This window comes from Thamnophis elegans, chromosome 1 (genome assembly GCF_009769535.1).
Source record: "Thamnophis elegans isolate rThaEle1 chromosome 1, rThaEle1.pri, whole genome shotgun sequence".
Classification (NCBI taxonomy): domain Eukaryota; kingdom Metazoa; phylum Chordata; class Lepidosauria; order Squamata; family Colubridae; genus Thamnophis; species Thamnophis elegans.
The window spans coordinates 27,312,790-27,334,994 of NC_045541.1; the positions used below are offsets into that span (position 1 = coordinate 27,312,790).

General features: G+C 39.3%; 1 protein-coding gene across 1 annotated transcript in view; it reads left to right on the forward strand.

Moving 5' to 3' along the window:
• The window catches only part of LRP2 (LDL receptor related protein 2), a 161,947-nt gene that overhangs the window by 54,164 nt on the left and 85,578 nt on the right, over nt 1-22,205 (forward strand). Inside the window, 19 exon segments of the mRNA XM_032224888.1 lie at nt 879-1,071; nt 4,445-4,503; nt 4,506-4,541; nt 4,544-4,568; nt 5,548-5,585; nt 5,588-5,677; nt 7,591-7,728; nt 9,150-9,170; nt 9,173-9,226; nt 9,229-9,408; nt 9,411-9,428; nt 12,488-12,727; nt 12,999-13,118; nt 14,124-14,203; nt 14,205-14,241; nt 15,632-15,834; nt 15,836-16,010; nt 17,103-17,117; nt 21,165-21,413. Coding sequence (XP_032080779.1) covers nt 879-1,071; nt 4,445-4,503; nt 4,506-4,541; nt 4,544-4,568; nt 5,548-5,585; nt 5,588-5,677; nt 7,591-7,728; nt 9,150-9,170; nt 9,173-9,226; nt 9,229-9,408; nt 9,411-9,428; nt 12,488-12,727; nt 12,999-13,118; nt 14,124-14,203; nt 14,205-14,241; nt 15,632-15,834; nt 15,836-16,010; nt 17,103-17,117; nt 21,165-21,413 — 1,971 coding nt within the window.

Here is a 22,205-nt window from a genome sequence, read left to right on the forward strand (position 1 = left end):
ATAGGGTTGGACCATAGGAGATATAAAATAAAAAGTATTATGTATGTTGGCCACCTTCAGTTATTTATAAAGTAAGAAATGCAGCATAAACATCTAATTAATAAATAAATACACCAGGAAATCCATCCCATTCTGGAATTATTTTATTTTCTAAAACCACTGGATCAATGGCTACATACTAGGCATGGAAGAAAAATGGAAAAGTTCCAGCATTCCAGAGGTGGTTTTCAGCAGGTTCTGACCAGTTCTGGAGAACCAGTAGTGGAAATTTTGAGTAGTTCGGAGATTCAGTAAATACCACTCTGACTGCCCCGCCCCCATCTATTCTCTGCTTCCCGAGTCCCAGCTGATCAGGAGGGAATGGAGATTTTGCTGTAACCTTCCCCTGGAGTGGGGAGGGAATGGAGATTTACAGTATCCTTCCCCTGCCACACCCACCAAGCCATTCCCACAGAACCGGTAGTAAAAAATTTTGAATCCCACCACTGCAGCGTTCCACAGACTGTTCTAGTCTGTAAACCATAAGTTAAGCCAGTGAGTTGGGTCAGTGTTGAACAGATTGGGAAAAAGGGGAAGGAGGAATTCTGTGATTTATCAAGGCAATTTTGAAAAGTGTGTCTTGATAGGCCTGCTGTTTATAATTGGATTCTGCCTTAGGGAACTCTTATTAATCTCTCCAATCTGTTTAATCTGCTGGTTGCAATTCTCTGGGATTTAATACATGTAGATATCATTTCCTCATCCTAAGCTTTGCTGTAGAGAAAGCAGTTTCATTGAGATACAACGCTTATATTTTATCATATTAATTTAACCTTAAAAATGAAAGCGGGGAAGCCACTCCTTCCAGTTTTGATACATTGCTATTTCCTAATTATCAGGTAGAGAAATCCTTGCAGCCAACAGAGTGGAGGGAGTTGAAGATTTGGCTTTTGACTGGATCTCAAAGAATATCTATTGGACAGACTCTCGGTATCGGAGTATTAGCGTTATGAGGCTGGCTGATAAATCAAGACGAGCTATTCTTCAAAATTTGAATAATCCTCGATCAATCGTAGTTCATCCAGTTATTGGGTAAGTCTCAAAATCAAGCATAGTATTCAAAACATACAGCACAATACAGTCTTCCTGTTATATTATCTCTTCTGAATGAAGGTGCTATAATGTCTATCTGAAATTTGCCATTCAAAACCTCACTGCCTGAGGAATGTTTCTACTTAATGTGTTAGATTTTTTTTTGAAAAAATGTAGGCTGTTGAAAAAAATAATGAATATTCAAACAAATTATTTTTTCCCTCTGCATTCGTTTAGGACAGAAAAATGCCTCTTGTCATGGGGCCAAGAAAAAGCAAAAACAGAGTTGGTCTGGACAAAAGCTGTATTTGATTTCATATTGAATTAAAGTACAGTAAATGTGACTATTTCCCATTGGTTTAGTAATACTCCTTTCTGTTATGTTCATGCATGGACTTTGGAAGCAACATAAAGGAGGCTACGAGAATCACAGCCAGTGGTTTTAATGAAACCTTTAGGTGGTGCATAGATGGTGCATTAGGACTTTTGAGGGTTCTCATGGCTCATTTTCCAGCAGGACGTGTCAGATGATATTTTAGAATGCTTGTTGCAATGTGTTTGTTGTGACACGCCAGTGGCCAGCGGAGCTGTTGGCAGACTCAGATAGTGAGGAGGTTGGGGAGGAACATGGGCCAGTCCTGGAGTCGGGAAGGCTCTGATGAGTGCTGTGTGTTGGAGGCAGAGATGGGGCCAGGGTCAACCAACAGTTATCAGCTGCCTTCAGAGTCAGAAATCAGTGTGGCAGAAGAACAGCTGGAGCCTGTTCCCAATGTTTGCTGCACAGAGCTGCCAGGAGAAGGGAACGATTAAGGAACAAGGTCCGACTCAGGAATAAAGGCACAAGTGAACGGTGAATGGGAATAAAGAGGAGCGAAAGGGGAGTGGGGATTGCAGGAGACAGTTTGCTTAATTAGCGTGAAGATTTGTTCGCGACTCTCAGGGTCTCTTTGCCAAGTATTTTCTTGTACAGCAGTTGCATTTTGAAGATATCATCCTGGAAGCTCTCCAAGCCTGATAAGGTCTGTGGTTTAAAGACTGTTTGCCGGACTTGCTGGATGTGAATGAGAGGAATTCACATTAGCTTAATAAAAAGGGGTTTTGTCAGTCTGCTTCAATGATTTTGGGAAGCTTAGGTCAGAACGGTGTTTTCTTGAAAACCTATCTGTGTTTTCTGGATCTTTCTTTAACATTCAAGCCCAAGGGCCTCTCTTTTCCCTTCTTAAAAACCTCCTTCTGTTTGTGCTCCTCCCTATCCCTCATCCCCTGTTCTTCTGGCACCAATTCCATAATCCAGCGCAAAACACTAAGTGGTACAAAATTAGCACAAAGGGGCCATTCAGCAGCTTTATCTTTAAAACCAAGACATGTTTGTTCTGTGGTTTTCTTCCCGGCCTGCAAAATAGCTTATTGCTTCAGAAGAGGTGCTGTTATCGTTGCCTTGTTATCAGCATGAATAGTTCCTACAGAGGAAGAATATGAGTGTGCATTTCACTTACCTAAGCTCTTAGGCACAGTTCTGAGAGTGATTTCAGAAAGCAATAATCTCTGCAGTTTTATTCTCATTGGTTGGACAGGCAGACCTAATGTGAGACTTACTGTCTCCTAATATTAGTTACTTGGGTAAATTTTCTCTCATTCTGAATAGAATAGAATTCTTTATTGGCCAAGTGTGATTTGGACACAAAAAGAAGTTATCTTTGGTTCAAGTGCTCTCAGTGTACATAAAAAACAAGATATATTTGTCAAGAATCATAAGGTACAACACTTAATGATAGTCATAGGGTACAAATAACCAATCAAATCATACTAGGAAACAATAATATAAATTGTAAGGATACAAGCAACAAAGTTACAGTCATGCAGTCATAAGTGGGAGGAGATGGGTGATAGGAACTATGAGAAGATTAATAGTAATAGTAATGCAGACTTAGTAAATAGTTTGAAAGTGTTTAGTGAATTATTTGTTTAGCAGAGTGATTGCATTACGGAAAAAACTGTCCTTGTGTCTCATTGTTCTGGAATGCGTGCCCTACAGCATTATTTTGAGGATAGGAGTTGAAATGATTTATGTCCAGGATTTGAGGGGTCTGTAGATATTTTCACATTTCTGGGTTAGAAGACAGATATTTTTTAATTGAAAGGGATTTTCTTTTTCTTTCTTCTTTTCTGCTCCTCTTTCTCAGAAGGGAATGTAAATCGGTCAACTGAAGACTGTTTACTCTTGTTAATTAATGGAGGGGGGGGGGGGCGGGCGGGGTGGGAGACACTTCCACTTGCAGCAATAAACGTTGAAATTTTTTTAAAAGCAAAATATTAGAAATAACTCTGAAGAGATGTTTCAGGACTTTTTAAAATATATCCATTCATGAATATTGTTATGCAAGCTCCCCATTGGAGAGCGAGTACGTGCAGAGAAGCGTTGTGAGAGTTGTGTTTGGAGAACACACAAACCAGCATACAGAGACACTGCAGTTTAAATAGGCTTTTACTTTCGTGGAAATAGAGGTATCAGAGTCCATCAAACAGTCCAAGTCATACACGGTTAAGATAGTCAGTCATCAATGTCTTTCAGTTAATGGATAATCCAAATAACATAGTCCAGTATCATATAATCAGTTCAGTACTCAAAGTTTGCTAGCAGTTGCAAAACTTACAATAGCTTATGGAACTTTCTAACAGCCAGCTTCCAAACACCTCAGATCAGATCAGCCCAGCATCTAACAAACAGAGAGCTAACAGTCATTCTGGCTCCCTCTTATGGCCTATTGAGAAAAACAGCAATCAATCACATTTTGCAGTATGATTTAAAGAAACAGGTATAGCATTGTTACATGATTTATATACGTATTGCCAACCCAACCATTAGATTATATTCCTAACAAATATGGTTCATGATTATCAGTAAGATTGTGATTACTTATTAAGTAACATTTCAGTTACATTTTAATAATGATAACCATGGATGTAAGAACAAAATAATCTCTTGCGTGGGAACTTAAATATAAACATACAAGTCAATTTAAAATATTTGTTAAGTGTCTAAACCAGGGGTGTCACACTGGTGGCCCGTAGGCAGGATGTGTCACACGCAAGCCACACCCACCCCAGCTCTGTAAATGGGGAAAATGTCATGTGATGGTAACATGACACCACGAGTTTGACACCGTGGTCTAAACTGTGTCCTATCAAAAATCTGAATGTAAAAAGCTGTGCAAGCAAAGCTAAAATAGAAAAAGTGCTAGAGGATAGGTTTTATTTTAGGGATAAATTGGGCATCTACATCGAAAAAGTTTATTTATTTATTTATTTTGCAGGAAGGATGCCAATTTGCAATATTATCTGCAACTCTAATGCACTTCCCTTTCACTTTCAGATACATATTTTGGACAGATTGGTTCCGCCCTGCTAAGATCATGAGAGCCTGGAGTGATGGATCCATGCCTCACCAATTGTAAACACGACACTGGGATGGCTAATGGCTTAGCTATTGATTGGAGGTTCGGAAAAATAATAATCAAACAAGCTTTTTTGAGGAGATGTTCAATACCTTGACACTACAAATAGCAAATGCAACTAGATTGTTATAGTTCTGTTTTGAAGGCAGCCAATTATTTTGTGTAGAATTGAAAAACTTAAAATGAGCAGGGAAAAACTTCCAAAATCCAATACCGCAGAATAAGGTTATACTTTAATTTATCCCATTTTTTTTTAAAAAGGGGGACATTTTAAATCAAACTTTTGCTGATTGAAAAAGCATGTTGTTGATCCAAAAAAACATAGCCTTGGGGCATCATTGTCTATTCCAATTTTCTTGGCCCTGCAGGAATCATGTTAATCTGCTCCCTGTCTGGGTGAATGTTTTAGGGGGAAAAAATCCTTTAAACTAGGGGTGAAATCAACTTACCTTTGCTACTGGTTTCACAAATGTGAGTGCACGCGCCATTCAGTGCATGCGCAGGACCTTCCACGCATGCACAGAATATCAAAAATTGACATGATGACATCTGGGTAGGTGGGCGGAGCCTGCTACCGGGCGTGCCTGCAAAAGTTAGTAGAACATCAAGGGGGGGGGATCGCTGTACCACGTGATTTAGATTACCTAGAAAGCAGGATATAAATCACACGTTACAGCTGATCGTCAGAAATACCGGTTCATCCGAACTGGTAGCATTTTTTTTACTATCGGTTTGAGCAAACTGGTCTAAACCGGTAGCATTTCACTCCTGCTTTAAACAAACAAAACAAAAAATCCCAGACTCCTCCAAACCAGCTAATTTGGCTACAAGAGAGCAAGCTTTTGGAGAATAGAAACAATGATTTATGAAGAACATTTAATGCAACCTTGTTTCTGACTTTTTTTTTTAGCTTTCTTTAAGATTAACAAAGATTGGCTGGGAATGAATTTGGTGCATTAATCCTAAACAATTTGGTGAGAGGTGTCAATGTCATTTCAATAAATATTATCTTTTCTTCCAGTTCCTTAAGGCTTTATTGGGTGGATGCCTTCTTTGATAAATTGAGCACAGTACTTTTGAGGGGTTAAATAGAAGGACACTTGAGCGCATTAGTCAGATGACACATCCATTTGGTCTCACGATCTTTGGAGGTGAGTATGACATGAAAAATAGGAAAACTCGGACACTTTCCAATTATCATTTTTTTCACTGTGCAACAGTTTTCATGAGACTATACATTGCAATACTATAAAGTTCGGGTTCATTAATATCCATACAAGGAGCAGTTGATTTGATCTGGAAGATATGCATGCAAATACCATGTTTCCCCAAAATAAGACAGGGTCTTATTTTCTTTTGACCCCTGAAATAAGCACTTGACCTTGTTTTCAGGGAGGTCTTTTTTTTTTTTTTTTTTGAGGTGCAGGAGGCGGCCAATATGGTCACCTCATGGCTGCTGCTGTGTTGCAATATTTTTGAGCATGGCTAATTTCAGGGGAAGGCTTATTTTAGTGCATGCGCTCAAAAGCCCGATTGGCTTATTATCCGGGAGGTCTTATTTCAGGGAAACAGAGTATTTATTATATCCATGTTTTCGCTAGTTATAGAAAGTCTATATATGAAATTTGTTTACATATAACCTTCTGTAGTTTATGTTTTTTCTACACATGTTAATGTACATAATTGCCCACTGATGTAAGCAATCCTTAGGTAGATAAGTAGGTAGACAGACAGGCAAATAGACGGACAGGTTCTTTTTTTTATTTTATTAAAGTTTTTTAATTTTTAATTTAAAACAAATACAACATCCTTCTTTACATGCTATAGAAAGTGTATCAGTTGGTTACAAATAGACTTTTGCGCATCTCTTCCACAGTCAAGAAACATAGTTCATGTTAGCTCGAGCATTTTAACTCAAATATTCATACATGCCACCATCATCATATATCCATTTTCATTTGACTATAATTTTTTTTTTTTTTTAAAAAAGATAATGGTAATAATAATTTTTGTTTCTTAAACAATACATGCCCACACCAGTGGGGAAAGAAAAAATCGAAGAAAAACAAAAAACAAAAAACAAAAAAGACAAAAAGAACAAAAAAAAAAGAAAAAAAGAAAAAAAAATAGGTAACACAGGTATATATATAAAAAAGTATATCAGCTGGTTACAACATGTTTTGGTGCATCTCTTCCATTAATTCATATTATAATTAATTCATATCATAATTCATATTAATTCAAATATCTTAACTCAAATGTTTACCATATTGACATCATTATACCTCCACTTTTAGTTGACTACAGTTATTTAAACATCCTTCATCCTTAACTATGCCAAAGGTTTAGTCCATAACCACATGCTGACATCTCATTTACTTGTTTGTAAAATCCTCTATTAACATCAAATCCTCATATCCTATTTTAGCTGAACATCCATAATATTAGTACCAAAAATTCCATCTTCCATGCAATGAAGTTTATTATCATTCTCCCTTCTTTATGTAATATATCGTATATCGTAACATTTTCCCCATATTAGTTAACATTTAACTGAATATATTTTATTTTATTTTTTAATAGTAACAATTATTGTGATTAATAACCTTAAATGTATATTCTTTAAAATGCAATTTCCTTGAAAACAGGCAGTTTGGGACAGATGTTAGGAAAGTTCATAAATTATGTGTCTGTTTTGGGCCATTGTTTGATGCATCATGTCCTTTCACTGAAAAAAGATCACCAGATTTCTTTTGCATCTCTAGTAAAGAGTATTTTCAAGTTTCATTTCCTTGTGAAACTAACGGGAAGCAACTAGAGTCTAACCCTCTTCTCAGATGCCAAAATAGGATAACATTGAGTAAAAAAAAATCCCACTTCTAGGGTGATATAATATTCCTACTTTTCCACTGCAGTCCATGTGCCTGAAAAATAAAACCAGTCTAAAGGAATATGACCCTGGCCATACAGAAGTTGGTTATTCCTAATTTTCCTTCCTTAAACAAATGGGTACTTTTGTCCTTCAAGCAGAATAATAATAATGTTTGTTTTGTTGGGGTTGCAGGTTATGCATACTTTACAGATTGGAGGCTTGGTGGAATAGTTCGAGTTCGAAAGTCTGATGGAGGAGAAATGCTTGTCATCAGGAGAGGAATCAATAACATAATGCATGTGAAAGCATACAATGCTCAGTCTCAAATAGGTAGGCTTATTTGTCACACAAAATAATTGTATGTATGTATGTATGTATGTATGTTTGTATGTATGTATGTATGTATGTATGCATGTGTATATATCTGTATGTATAAATGTGCAGGTAGTCCTCGACTTACAACCAATTGAGCCCAACATTTATGTTGTTAAGTGAGACATTGGTTAAGTGAGCTTTGCCCCATTTTATGATCTTTCTTGCCACAGTTGTTAAGTGAATCACTGCAGTTGATAAGTTAGTAACCAAGTTGTTAAGTGAATCTGGCTTCCCTATTAACTTTGCTTGTCAGAAGGTCACAAAAAGTGATCACATGACCTGGGGACAAAGCAATGGTCATAAATGTGAACAGGTGCCAGCGTCTGAATTTTGGGGGTGCTGCACAGATCGTACTGTAAAAAACAGTCATATGTCACTTTTTTTCAGTGCCAATGTAATTTTCAACGGTCCACAAAACGGAACTGTTGTAAATTGTTGTAAATTGAGGACTACCTGTATCTTTTTTGATAACATGATTGCATATTAAGTTTAACTGTTTGCAAAATTAAGTTCAGTTCAGCTAAGGTTTTTAGACAAGTCAGGAGTTATGTGTTCTTAATTCTGAGACAGTCAATCTTGCTACATTTTAATCTTGTGTGTAAGTATTATTTTATTGCACACCGATAGAGCTATTAATAAAGCAAAAAAAAACCACCCTTATTCAATGTTGATTCTATCCAATTTAGTACAGATGTTACTGTTCAAAATAGAACCAAAGGCTAATCTAGAGGACTGAAACAGCATGCCACTTCTTGTTTTTTTAAATCATTGGAGAAATGATATGAATTCTGAAGTGCCAATAGAATTACTTTTTCTTGCATCTAGGATCTTATAATCTTCTAGAATCTAGAAGCATAAAAGCTGATTTTGATTTCATTTTAGCCACTACATTCACATCTTTAAGCATAAATAAATTATTGATTCCACAAAAAGCCGAATAATGAATTTCTGCTTTAATTTTTTTAAACAGACGACCAGTAATTTAAATGGCAGAGAGTAAAATAATGTAATCGTCCAATAGAAAGTCTGAGTATGTGTAGTGAAGCTTTCTCTCCAATTAAAGTACATAATATTACAGAAGCGTGTTTAGCATGGCCTCCTTAATAATGTATGTCAACCTCTCTTTGAAATCAATGAAGCTCAAAGGCCTTTAATTTGGTTGTGTTATACTTTCATTTCCCCCCATACACTGCTTACTTCTCCAGTGAGTAAGTAATAAATGAATATAAGTATGTATTTGTGTGTGCGTGTGCGTGTGCGTGTGTGTGATGCAGCTGAAAAAATAATCCATAACAATCTATAACAAATCCACAACAAATAAATTGTAATCCTGATCTTTCACATTTGGATATTTGTTTTTCATGATATTTTTGAAGGCTCCAACTACTGCAATAGAGCAACAATCCTAATGGGGACTGCAGCCATTTCTGTTTCCCAGTCCCCAATTTTCAGAGGGTTGTGGCTGCCCTTATGGAATGAAGCTAAGCTCCAATCAGATCACCTGTGTGGAAGATCCATCCAACGAGCCTCCCACTTTGCAATGTGGTTCTTACTCTTTTTCTTGTGGCAACGGCCGATGCGTGCCCAGGTTCTATCAGTGTGATGGTGTGGATGACTGTCATGACAACACTGATGAACAAACTGTGGATCCTTAAGTAAGTGTTGGTTACAGATCCAAAAATGATATTGTTCAAAAAATGTGATGGGTATCCATGTCTGAAAACCATTGATGTTGTTGAGTATATAAACAAATGATGAACACAATAGTTTATCAAACACCCACCTTCTGACATAGCGATGTTGAGAATAATAAGAATTATAAGAGTGCAAAGATGAAAATTGTGACAGATCTGATTCCTGAGTAGTGATATATTGAGTTGTGGTGGCGCAGTGGTTAGAGTGCAGTACTGCAAGCTATTTCTGCTGACTGCTGGCTGCCTGCAATTTGGCAGTTCGAATCTCACTAGGCTCAAGGTTGTCTCAGCCTTCCATCCTTCCGAGGTTGGTAAAATGGGGATTCAGATTGCTGGGGGCAATAGGCTGACTCTGTAAAACCACTTAGAAAGGGCTGTAAAGCACTGTGAAGCAGTAGCAATAGCAGTAGACTTATATACCGCTTCATAGGCCTTTCAGGCCTCTCTAAGCGGTTTACAGAGAGTCAGCATATTGCCCCCAACAATCTGGGTCCTCATTTTACCCACCTCGGAAGGATGGAAGGCTGAGTCAACCCTGAGCCGGTGAGATTTGAACCGCTGACCTGCTGATCTAGCAGTAGCCTGCAGTGCTGCATTTAACCACTGCGCCACCTTGGCTCTAATATATAAGTCTAAGGGCTATTGCTATCAGGTAGTAAGTATTTGCACAATCTGGCCATCCATTTCCCCATTTTTTAAATTTGATTTTTTTTTCATACCAGGTCACTTGCCACCACCTACCTCCTGTTGTTTCCATTATAATCGCAAAAATCAATGTAGTCAAGATAAGCATCCGCAAAATATACCCGTTTGTTGGGATAGTCAATGGAGAGTCCATTGGGCCAATAGATCCAGGCTGACTCTGTAAACCGCTTAGAGAGGGCTGTAAAAGCACTGTGAAGCGGTGAATAAATCTAAGTGCTATTGCTATAGATGCCATTTAAATACTTTGTCTCTAAGAGGCTTGTCTCTTTTGTCTTCTTGAGGGCTGGGCTTCAGCTCACATTATTTCCTGCTACATGGCATTTAGTCATACAATAAGAAATTATGGAAGCTGCAATCCAACACATCTGGTCAGCCCAAGACTGGGGCAATATATTGTATAAAACATTCCACTACTAATGTGGATTCAAAAAGTTACATTATATCAGAACTGGTTTACAGTCTAATGTTCTTCCTGGTTTTAATCTTCCTTTGAAAATAAGTATTTTGGTTACATAAAACTTAAATTAAGTATAGAGAACTAGGGACATGCAGAAATACTTGTAAATTGTTTTTAAGATTAAACTTTTCAGTTTAATATGCTTGAGTAAGATGTAACAGTACTATTAATACAGCTTTTGATAATGTTTGCTCTTAGAATTACAAAAAAAAACAGCTTTAAGAAGGTTTCAGAGAAAAAGTTCTGAAAAGTAAGAACAATGAGAAGAACGGAGGCCGTTAAGGACTGGATGAGTGCTAACAAACTGGTGCTCAACCCGGATAAAACCGAGTGGCTGTTGTGTTTCCCCCCCAATAATTTGGCTAATACACCAACGCTTAGGCTGGGGGGTCAAATTTTATACCCCTCAGATAGGGTCCGCAACTTAGGAGTCCTCCTGGATCCACAGCTGACTTTTGACCACCAGCTGTCAGCTGTGACCAGGGGGGCATTTGCCCAGGTTCGCCTGGTCCGCCAGTTGCGGCCCTACCTAGATCGGGGGGGCCCTCACAACAGTCACTCGAGCCCTTGTGATCTCCAGACTGGAATACTGCAATGGGCTCTACATGGGGCTGCCCCTGAAGTGCATCCGGCGACTACAGCTAGTCCAAAATGCAGCCGCGCGAGTGATAGTGGGCGCACCTCGGTTCGCCCACGTTACACCTGTCCTCCGCGAGCTGCACTGGCTACCTGTTGGTCTCCGGGTGCGCTTCAGGATACTAATGACCACCTTTAAAGCACTCCATGGTAGTGGATCTGGGTACTTGAGAGACCGCCTTCTGCCGATTACCTCCCTAAACCGACCAATTAGATCGCACAGACTAGGCCTCCTCCGAATTCCATCAGCCGGTCAATGCCGACTGGCGACCACACGGAGGAGAGCCTTCTCTGCTGCTGCCCCGACCCTATGGAACGAGCTCCCCATGGAGATCCGCACCCTCACCACGATCCAGACCTTCGCGCAGCCCTCAAGATCTGGCTCTCCCAGCAGGCCTGGGAATAGGTTTCCAATCACCCGCCCGAGTGTTTGATTGCTGAATGAAAGTTGTGTTTTATCATTTTTCTTTTGTTCACTAATTGTTTGTTTTGACCTTGCACTTCCCCTCCCCTGTGGTTGTAAGCCGCCCTGAGTCCCCTCAGGGAAAAGGGCGGCATATAAATCCCAATAAACCTCTAAACCTCTAAACCTCTAAACTTGAACATGATGAGAAACTTTGGGACTTGAGTTTATCACCAGAAATTAATTCACATTTTAAAACTACTGTTTTTTATTGAATGTTGATGTGACTTATATCAAACATTTCTATTTTGCATTTCTTCAAGTAATTCTATATATTAATCCACAAGCTTTAAGGGCATAATGTTTGAAATATTTCAGACATTCATGTTTCTTCCAGAACAGACACCTGGCTATTACATGTTCAGCAAATTTTATAAATTCCAGATTTTTTCTCATAATGTTACCAGTATGTAATAATAATAATAACACCAATTTTATATACTTTAATACATATGTTGAATGCCTTTGCATGTCACGGATGTCTTTCATCACAAAAGTTGTCATTTACAAAGTGATGCACACATAGATAATCCTGGTAATTTTGGGCAACACCATGACTCATAGATATTTATAATCTCTACATAAACATTTGCAATCATCTTATGAAGTGGTCTTCATATAATCCAAGGAGATTCAATGGATTCTTTTCTTTTCTTTCAATAATAACTGTGGAAAACAATCATTGGTAGTTCTTAGCCTGTGTGGAAGTCATAGCGTATTGTAGAAAACTCTCAATTTGTTTTATTTTATTTTGTTCAGATAATTCTTGTGCTACATCAGCCTTCACCTGTAGAAATGGCCAGTGCATTCCCGCTCGGTGGCGATGTGATAAGCATAATGACTGCCTAGATAATAGTGATGAACTTCATTGCCCTACACAGGGCCCAACATCATGTCCCACAAACCTGTTCACTTGTGATAACAGCAAATGCATTCCCAAACTCTGGCTTTGTGATACTGATAATGATTGTGGCGACGGGTCAGATGAAAAGAACTGCAGTAAGTATAAGAAAGAGGTGGACTCCATAAGTTGTAGCCATGTGGATGTGTTAGTATTGTAAGTCTCAGAATTCTTAGCGATACAGGCTATGGCCAGGGCTTTTAGGAGCTGTAGGTCTTAAACAAGGGGAGGGCACAGTTTTTCTCATTTTACTCTAGAACATTTGGGAAAAAAGTGATTATTTGTGTATATGTTTGTGGGTAGTGGTGAGTGCATGCATGAAAGATATTGTATTAAATTGGACCTATTTTTAAAAAATTGTATTTATAGCCTTCACAGATGCATGTGAATTCGGTCAGTTTCAGTGTCCTGATCACAGGTGCATTGACGCATCTTATGTTTGTGATGGAGATCAAGATTGTGTGGATGGAGCAGATGAACATGATTGCAGTTAAGTATCAGATCAGTTGCTTTCTATTTTTTTAAAGTTATGCTGATTCAACATAATCACTGTAAACAATAAACTTATAAGAACTTAGCAGATAAAACTGAGTACTATAAGAACAGATAGTTGTTCAGATACTGGGACTTCTCCATATCTTCCCCTGAGGCTGGAATAAGACAATAAACCATGGCTTTTATTGTTGCTGCATTCCTTTACTCTCCCAAATCAAAAAATCTATTGTGTCCTCTTTGAAGTCAAAAAGATTGAAATGCAATGCTCAGAATTTTCCTAATTTTTCCAATATATCTGAAACTGGATAAAGGTAGAGGCCCATGATGGTGAACCTATGGCATGTGTGCTGGAAGTGCCATTTCTCCAGGCACGTGAGCCATTGTCCGTTGCTCTTCTGGGTTCTGGCGTGCCGGCCAGCTGGTTTCACGCATGGGAGCGTGTGCTGGGTGTTTTTTCTCCTAGTTTGTGCCACGCACATGTGCACCACCCAGCTGCTCTTTGTGCACACATGCACGCCAGAAACTGGAAGACCAGGTGACCGGTATGCATGCACACGCCACAAACTGGAAGATCATCTTTCTGGTGCGTACTTCCGCAGCTGCTCTTCCGGTTTCCGACGCGTGCACACGTTCCCGTTTCGGCACTTGGTGCCAAAAAGGTTTGTCAACACTGGTATAGTTCATTTCCCTCCAGTCTCCAGTCTAATGAAAATATTTTGGGATCATTAGATGCTCCAAAGAGAAAATGTATACATTGTACAGTTAGATTGCTTTGACACTGTAATGAAATTACCCTCAGAATTCCTCACTTTGTGTGAGAGCTCTTTAGAAGCTCTTGAACTTCAGATGCAGTGATCCAACTATGTAACTTCTTCCTTTGGATACAAGAAAGAAAGAGAGCGAGAGTTCTTTGTACTGTTTCCTATTGTGTTCTCACTCTTTAGTATGACTAATATCAACTTGCTTAAATTCTCATGGTTCTTTTCTGTTTTACTGTAGTCTACAACTGTACTTCTACTGAGTTTAAGTGTGCAAGTGGAAACCAGTGTATTCGGAACTATTACCGGTGCGATGGTGTTTTTTGACTGCAATGATCATTCTGATGAAGCTGGTTGTCGTAAGTATAAACAAATCCATTTCCGTATTATTAATGAAGTGAACTTTACGAAAAGGGTTAGAAAGCCCTGCTCCAGCCAAGAGGAAAAGGTGGCAATACCTGATATTTATGCACCATAATGTAATCTTCTTAGTGACAACATGACATGGGATTAGTGGTTATGCATCTTCTGGGAAATAGATTTACAGTTTTAGAAACAAGTATAATTCAGATGTAGTGCCTTATGAGAATTTTTTCCCCACTGATTTAAATGATTAGATTCAGAGTCTAAAAATAAAGATTAACTCCACTGAAAACAATGCCAATAGGAGAGAAACATATTTGAGTAAATAAAAATAGTTAATTACGACAAAGCATAGGTAGTATAATCATTATTTCAATATATTAATGATCATATGCTGCCCATGTGTATTTTAATACATGCAGACATTTCTTTCTTAAAACTTTTTTCTCAAAGTATGTTATATCCCTTGTTGCACATTGCAACCACATAAATTTTCTCAAGTAGAAATATCCTCTCTAAAGAATGCCCTTCTGGACATGCATTTTCTTTTTCTTTTAATTCAGTAATTCATATCAGAAATAGCAATCGCCCTTAGACTTATATACCTCTTCACAGTGCTTTTGACAGCCCTCTCTAAGCGGTTTACAGAGTCAGCCTGTTACCCCCAACAATCTGGGTCCTAAATAATTAATGATCACTGCCTTTCAAAACATATTAGATATTGATTTCAGAATGCAGGTACAAACACATACACAAAGACACAAAGAGAGAGAGACAGAGAGGCAGAGAGGCAGCGAGAGAGAGACGCAGAAATTAAAAGTATAAACAACAATTTGCCCCTTCCTCCTGGAACCTCTTTGTATGCTATCCACATCTGTTCAAAAGGGGTGAAAGATCCTTTTGATCATATGTAAGGGGCAGGCACTTGGAGAGCAAGAGTCCTAAATTTTCAGCGAGCGGCAGATATTCTTATCCAATTGGATGCAGTCCTATACTATACCATGGAATGACTATACGTTCAGTAAATTACTGGGTAGGTTTTATATTTAAAAATAGAGTTAAGTTCTTTGAAGAGTTCAACTCATATAAAGATCTTCTAACTGCTATTTGTTGAAATTGAACTCCACCCCCACATAATATTTGCTTTACTACATGTGCAAATGAGCCTTGGTGTTAATACTTCCAGGTAAACTACACAATTTGCTGTTTGCTTTTTGCCTTGATGGGGTCAACACTTTGTTAGCAGTATCGCTTTAGTGATTCTTAAAGATCAAGACTTACATTTATTCTTGATTGTCTGGTTACTTTTGCCTTGTTTGCTGAGGATGAAGGATGGTTGATTAATAACAATCGGAATAATCTCTGCATCCTTAATGTGACTTCCAGCTACAAGACCTCCTGGAATGTGCCACCAGACTGAATTCCAGTGTCAATCAGATGGCAACTGTATCCCAGCTAGTTGGGAATGTGATGGTCACCCAGATTGCGTGGATGGCTCTGATGAACATCACAGGTGTCCACCTAGGACCTGTCCGCCTTCTCTTTTCCGCTGTGACAATGGAAACTGTATCTTTCAAGCTTGGGTCTGTGGATGGCGACAATGATTGCCGGGATAGGAGTGATGAGAGGGACTGCCCAACCCAGCCTTTCCGGTGCCCCAGCTGGCAGTGGCAATGCCCAGGTCACAGTATATGTGTAAATCTCAGTAAAGTATGTGACAATCTTGCTGATTGCCCTAATGGAGCTGATGAATCACCCCTATGCAGTAAGTATATATTTAATGTACAGTGCAAAGAAAGCCTTCAAAACCTACTTGACAAAGTCACTTAAATATCATTGCTTAACCTCATAGGTTTATGGTAAAAATGCAAAAGAAAACTATATCTTACGAAGTTCTGACTTTTTGGAGAAGGGCTCTTGGATTATATTATTATGAATGAGGTCATTCCTCATTTTTTATTCTCTCACTAAATGCATGCAATAGGGGAAGCTGAGAGAAAAAGACTGGCCCAAAGGACCTGCTGAATTGTTTGGGGCTGTTTTTCGCCCTCCCCAGCCTCCGGAGGCTTTCCTGAAGCCTGGGGATGGCAAAAATGGCCCCCCTGCCCCCCCCTGGAAGCACCTCCGGAAGCTGGAAACGGTCATTTCTGAACTTCCTGTTGGCCCATTGGGCCTCTTTTTCTCCTTCCCCAGCTTCTGGAGGCTTTCTTAAAGCATGGGGAGGGTGAAAATGGCCTCGCCCAGCCCTCAGAAAGCTGAAAATCAGCTGGCTGGTGTGTGCATGCATACTGCAGCGGATGGCTGGTGTGCCAGCAAATATGGTTCCGTGTGTACATAGATTCACCATCACAGGTATAGTTGGATTTGAATCCAAATTTCCCTGGTTTCAGCCCAACAGTCTTCATGACTGCATCACATTGAAATAAAAAAAATATTGCATATAGTTTTCTGATTGCTGGAAATAGCATTTAGATAGTAGCTATTTGGCCTGTGTGATCAGTGGCTAACTTGCTGCAAATGCAAACACGTTTGAGTATGCTTTTTATGAATGGGTTACTTAGGACACTTAAACTTTAGTATGTTTCACTTCGGGCTTTACTATTCATTTCTTTAAAAACATGCTATGTTTATAATTTAAAACTGGGACTTAATCAGTAGTTGCTTTAATTTAAATCAAATTTAAGCCAATCTTTAATATTTCCTTTAATATTTCTAACTTTTTTCTGATTTTAATCTCCAAACTTGCAAGTGGCAGAAGTAGCGTTGGTATTGATTACTGACAATGTTGATTTAAACTTAATTCTAACTTCTTTCTTTCTTTCCTTCCTTTTTCTAATCAATCAATGCACAATCTCAGATGAGCCTCAGCCAGGTATGACGCTAAAATCATATTAGATTCACAGCTTAATAGATTCAGATTGCATGTGAAATGAATGATTGTTTACAAAAACAGGGACATTTGCTTTGATTGAGATTGTTCTTTCAGAATTGCGTATTTGAGTGTAAGAACTCTACTAGATCAGAGTAACAGCTCATCAAAGCGAGCTTTTTGTGTCTTCCTTGACCTATTAGATGCCCTTAAGAAATCCTTAAGCGGGACATGAGCATAGTAAAATGGTTTACTTGTGTTCCCTGTTCTCTGACTTACCATATTTTTCAGAGTATAAGATGCACCTTCCTCCCCCCCACAAAAAGAGGGTGAATTCTTATACATTGAATACAGCATTTTTGGCCTCCCAAAATGGATGTGCAGGAGGTTTGGGAGGCTTGCAAAGTGCTCCTGGGGTCCGGGGAGGCCAAAAATGGGCTGTTTTTGCTCGCTTTTGCCTCCCCAGCCCCCAGGACCACTCTACAAGCCTCCCAAAGCCTCTGCATGCCCTTTTTTGTTGTTGCAAAAAATAAGGCATGCAGAGGGTTTGGGAAGCCTGCAGAGTGCAAAAACCTTTTTTTAGATTTACCTGTTCAAAATCACAGTGCGTCTTATACTCCAATGCATCTTATAATCCAAAAAATATGGCATTTATTAGGTGATTATTTTTATTAGGAATCAGCCATAATGCTCCTTGTATTACCAACCAATCACCTTTTCAGATAACAGTCAACTCATCCTCCTTGTATGTCACGTCTTTGACATCTCTTAATTCGAATGTAATTCCTTTTTTGAAAGCACAGTTATTTATTAAGAAGAATTTCAGAAACTGAATCATTTCCCATCTGCAACCAATAAATTCCAAAGTACATTAGGATGGAATTTTCCTTATTTTTGTTGATTGCCATTCTGCAAACAAGTGAATTTGTGTGTCTTGCTGCTCTTGATGAAGGAACTTCCATATGGTCATTTATTAAACCACGTCTTGAAATCTTATCAGTCTGGGAGACAAACATGACTATGATCCAGATACCTTCTTCTTCCTAGCGTATTCCCACAGGTGCATGGTCCCCTTTTTGGATCATTGAACGCCACTTTACACGGTCTACAGGGCACAGGCCCACATCTTGCATATCTTTGTTGATGGTATATTGCCATCTCTGTTTTGGATGCCTACGAGGTCACTGGCCACTGACTTCTAGTTGGTAGGCAGTCTTGGCTATGATGGAAGGTATTGCTCTCTGGACATGTCCATACCAGCAAAGTCGGCCTTCTCTCATCTCTAATTGGTGCCACACCAAAGTGTGTGTGATTTGTGATGTGGTCAAGAAGGGAGATGCCTGATATCCAATGGAGCATCTGCATTTCTATGGCATGGAGATAGCTTTTGGTCCCCATTGTTGCTGCCAAGCATTCAGTGCAACAGGGCAGATTTACAAGATTTATCTTGTAAATCTTAAATTTAATGATTCAGTTATGATCCGGAGATGCCTCTACAAAATTTTAATCTATTTCTATGTATACGTAGGAAACCAGTTGTTTCATTTCAGATGTAGCTTGTTCTCATATTCCAAGCACCCCAATATTTGGTGGAAGGGGGAGAGCATATGACCTTCTTTTCATTAGGAGGCATCCCAGTATTAATGAATATGTTCTCTGACCTAGGCTTCCTTAAAAAGCATGAAGCAGACTCTTGGTCCCAGCAAAACCTCTTTTATTTACATGACTGTGAATTCCTTTCATTCACAGTCAGCAAGGCTTGGCAAACAGTCTTTCGGAGGAATATTTATCAACACGAACCTTATCTTGCTTTGGCGAGCTGCCAGGTAATTAGTTTCCAAACTCAGGACAGGGCAACACTTGGCACAGAGTCTCTTATAGTCACAAACAGAACTTTCCACGCTTGAAACAAAGGAATGAATTGTTTCCTGCAAAAGCCCCCTCCCCGTTCACTCCTCTTTGTTTCCTATGGGAGAGGCCAATTGGGCTTTACTCCCAAGTTGACCCTGCTTTCTTAATTGTTCTTGTCTTCTGGCAGCTTTGCGCATGCGCACACTGGGAACAGGCTTCAACTGTTCCTCTGCCTCACTGCTGTCTAACTCCCTCTTTGCCTCTGACACAGAGCCCTCGTCTGAGCTTCCCTCAGCTCCTAGGACTGGCCCATGTTCCTCCCCAACCTCCTCACTGTCCGACTCTGCTGCCAGCTTTGCTGGCTGCTGGCGGCCACAACAAAATAGGCTTTGCAGGGCTGTGGTTTTTGAAGGTCTGTAAACAATATGGCCCGCAACTGTAAAAATATTACCTTCTGAAAGAAAGAGTAGTGAGTAACATTGCATGTCTGATAAGGACAGGCTTCAATCAAATCTGTCACTTAAAAGCCTCAAACCAACTTTCTATCCCCAAATTGACAAGACTCAACTATGAAACTAGACAGATTCTTGGTTGGAAGGAGAAACCTCCTCCCTCTTCAAGCCCAAATACTGAACGTCTCAGGCCATTTTGTCACAGAGTGTAATGGCATTAATCCATGGGTGCCCAGATGTGCAGTGATGTATCCCATGGCTTCTGTTAAATTCTATATGCCACTTTATATTTCTTGTTTAAATGTAAATGATTCTCAGTAAATGAGAATGCAGAGTGCTGTTGAAGGTCAATGTTTATGGAGGTTCTCAGCCATCTAGGTCATGGTTGTCTCAAAGGTGCTTTCAAAAAGACAACTAGGCTTCCTTGATTTTTCTTGAAGATGTTAATGAATGATTGACTGCAAACAGTATAAATCTTTTCCATTCCTCTTCAGTTAGTTAGAACTGAAGAAGTTTCTTGGATGAGAAGTGAGAACCGAAAGTTTCCAAGCAAAATAAAGTTCAGTTGCCTTTTTGAAAGCACCTTTGGGGCTGTTGAAAGTCCAACTTTAAATAGCATCTTCACTTGTGAGGCTTTGTTAGATCCCAAAGGGAATCTAAGAAAATTACAATTATTGGTAGCTTGATGCTTTGTTGTCCTTTCCAAGATGCCCCCTGCCCCAAAAATTGGAAGCAAAACAAAGTACTCTAAAGAAATAGAGAGTATTGCTACATGGAATAGGGGACACAAGATACCAGTTTACCTTATGCTCAATGCTCATTTTATGTGCATTTTGATGGGTCTTAAAAATTCAAAAGATGTCCACTAGCTAAACAAGTCTGGGGACCTCACTTTCATGTAAAGTGTGGAATGCTGCAGCCTGCCCTTTATATTCTAGCCATGGTCACATAAGCTAAGGAGAGGCAAAAGCAGCTAAAATTATCCAAGGTTTGTTTGCATTCACTTTTGTTGCAGAATGACTTCTTGACTTTGGTTTGAAAACCCAATCTTAAATGCTATTTTCTTTTGGCGTATGTGAATTACTGTAACCGCTAATTTAAATGATCTCTTTTTTGTACTAGAATGTGGTCTGGTTCTTGCCTATTGAATCCCACTACACAATAATGAGTAACTTGCCTTCTCTGTTTACAATGCTTCAAAAAAACTTGCTTTGTTTTGCTGTTATTTAGGCCAAAGGGCATTAAATAGAGCTGAGCATCCTCTGACTATTCATTCGGAAGACACAAAACATCAGCTATCAGTCACTGTGGCTGTTTTTCCCTTGCCACATTGCTTTTTGCAGTGAGGAAAAGGAAAGGAAAGCAGACAAAATAGAAAAGGGCAGTCCCTGCTCAGTGAAATGGCAAAGCAGCTCCTTGGGGGCAGTTGGGTAAAGATGTGGCTCATGACAAGATGCTGTATTGCCTTGGCTATAGAGGGAAGAGGGGTTCCTAAGGCAGGATGAAGTGGGAGCTCCCATCAGTGTGGAAACACTCCCCTCCAGCTCTAGAGAAAGGCTGCACAATTACCATGTTCCATCTACTAAAGACTTACCCATTTCATGGTCACACAGTACATAGTGTCAATCTTGAATGGGTGCAGCAGTAGCATGCAGTGAGGTCCATAGGATGGTGATTTGAAAGACTCAAGCCATGAATTAAGAACAGGTGACCTATGTTCATCTCACTCTCTCCAATTTATTTGCAGACCAGGAGACCTGCTTGGATAATAATGCAGGCTGCACGCATGGATGCATTCAGGGCCCCTTTGGAGCCCAGTGCTCCTGCCCTTTCGGCTACCAACTCGCCAACGATTCAAAGACCTGTGAAGACATTAATGAATGTGACTCTCCTGGATTTTGTAGCCAACACTGCCACAATGAAAGGGGATCATTCAGGTGTTACTGTGATGATGGCTACATCTTAGAATCCAATGGGAAGACATGCAAAGTAACAGGTGAGGAATGCCCTAATTATAAGGTGATAGGAACAGACACAAATGCATAATCATATCCTGGCTATTCTTACCCAGTGAGACCTTTAACATTAAAAATTGTCCACTCATTTGAATATAGGCTACTAGCACTAGGATATTCATAAGGCAGATTATAATTGCAGTCACCTTTACAAATTTGATTACATCAGAAGTTATTGCGTGTTGTGTACACAGAGAATTATGATATGTTCGAGATGTCAAGATGTCCAGTTGCTAAACATTAACATAATCAGTGTCCTATGTAAGGAAGTATTTTTGCTTCAGGGAGTCATATGCACAATGGAACCTGAAGCCTTTATGGCTCAGGTGGCATAGAACAATTGCTTAACATATTCTATTGTAGAACACAAGAGACTAACCTAGACTGAGTTGGCCTAATAATTCATCTAGCTCAATCCACAACGATTGGCAGCTCTTTAGATTTCACAGCTCAGCTTGGAAGTGCCAGGTTTAAACCGGAGATTATTGGCATGCACACTGTGTATTTAGCCCTCCTTATACCAATGGTCCCCAATCTTTTGGGCACTAGGGACTGGTTCCAAGGAGAGAGGTTTTCCATTGACTGGAAGCGGTGTGGCTTTGCCTGCAACCCGCAGATGGGACTTCGCTTGTTTGCATGGCCTAATTTCATGAACCAGGGTTTTGGGATCCCTGCCCTATAGCATCATGAAATTATGGCTTTTTAAAATACTGTGTATTAAATAATGTGTATTTAATGCATGTACTGTGTATTAAAATTATATATCATATATG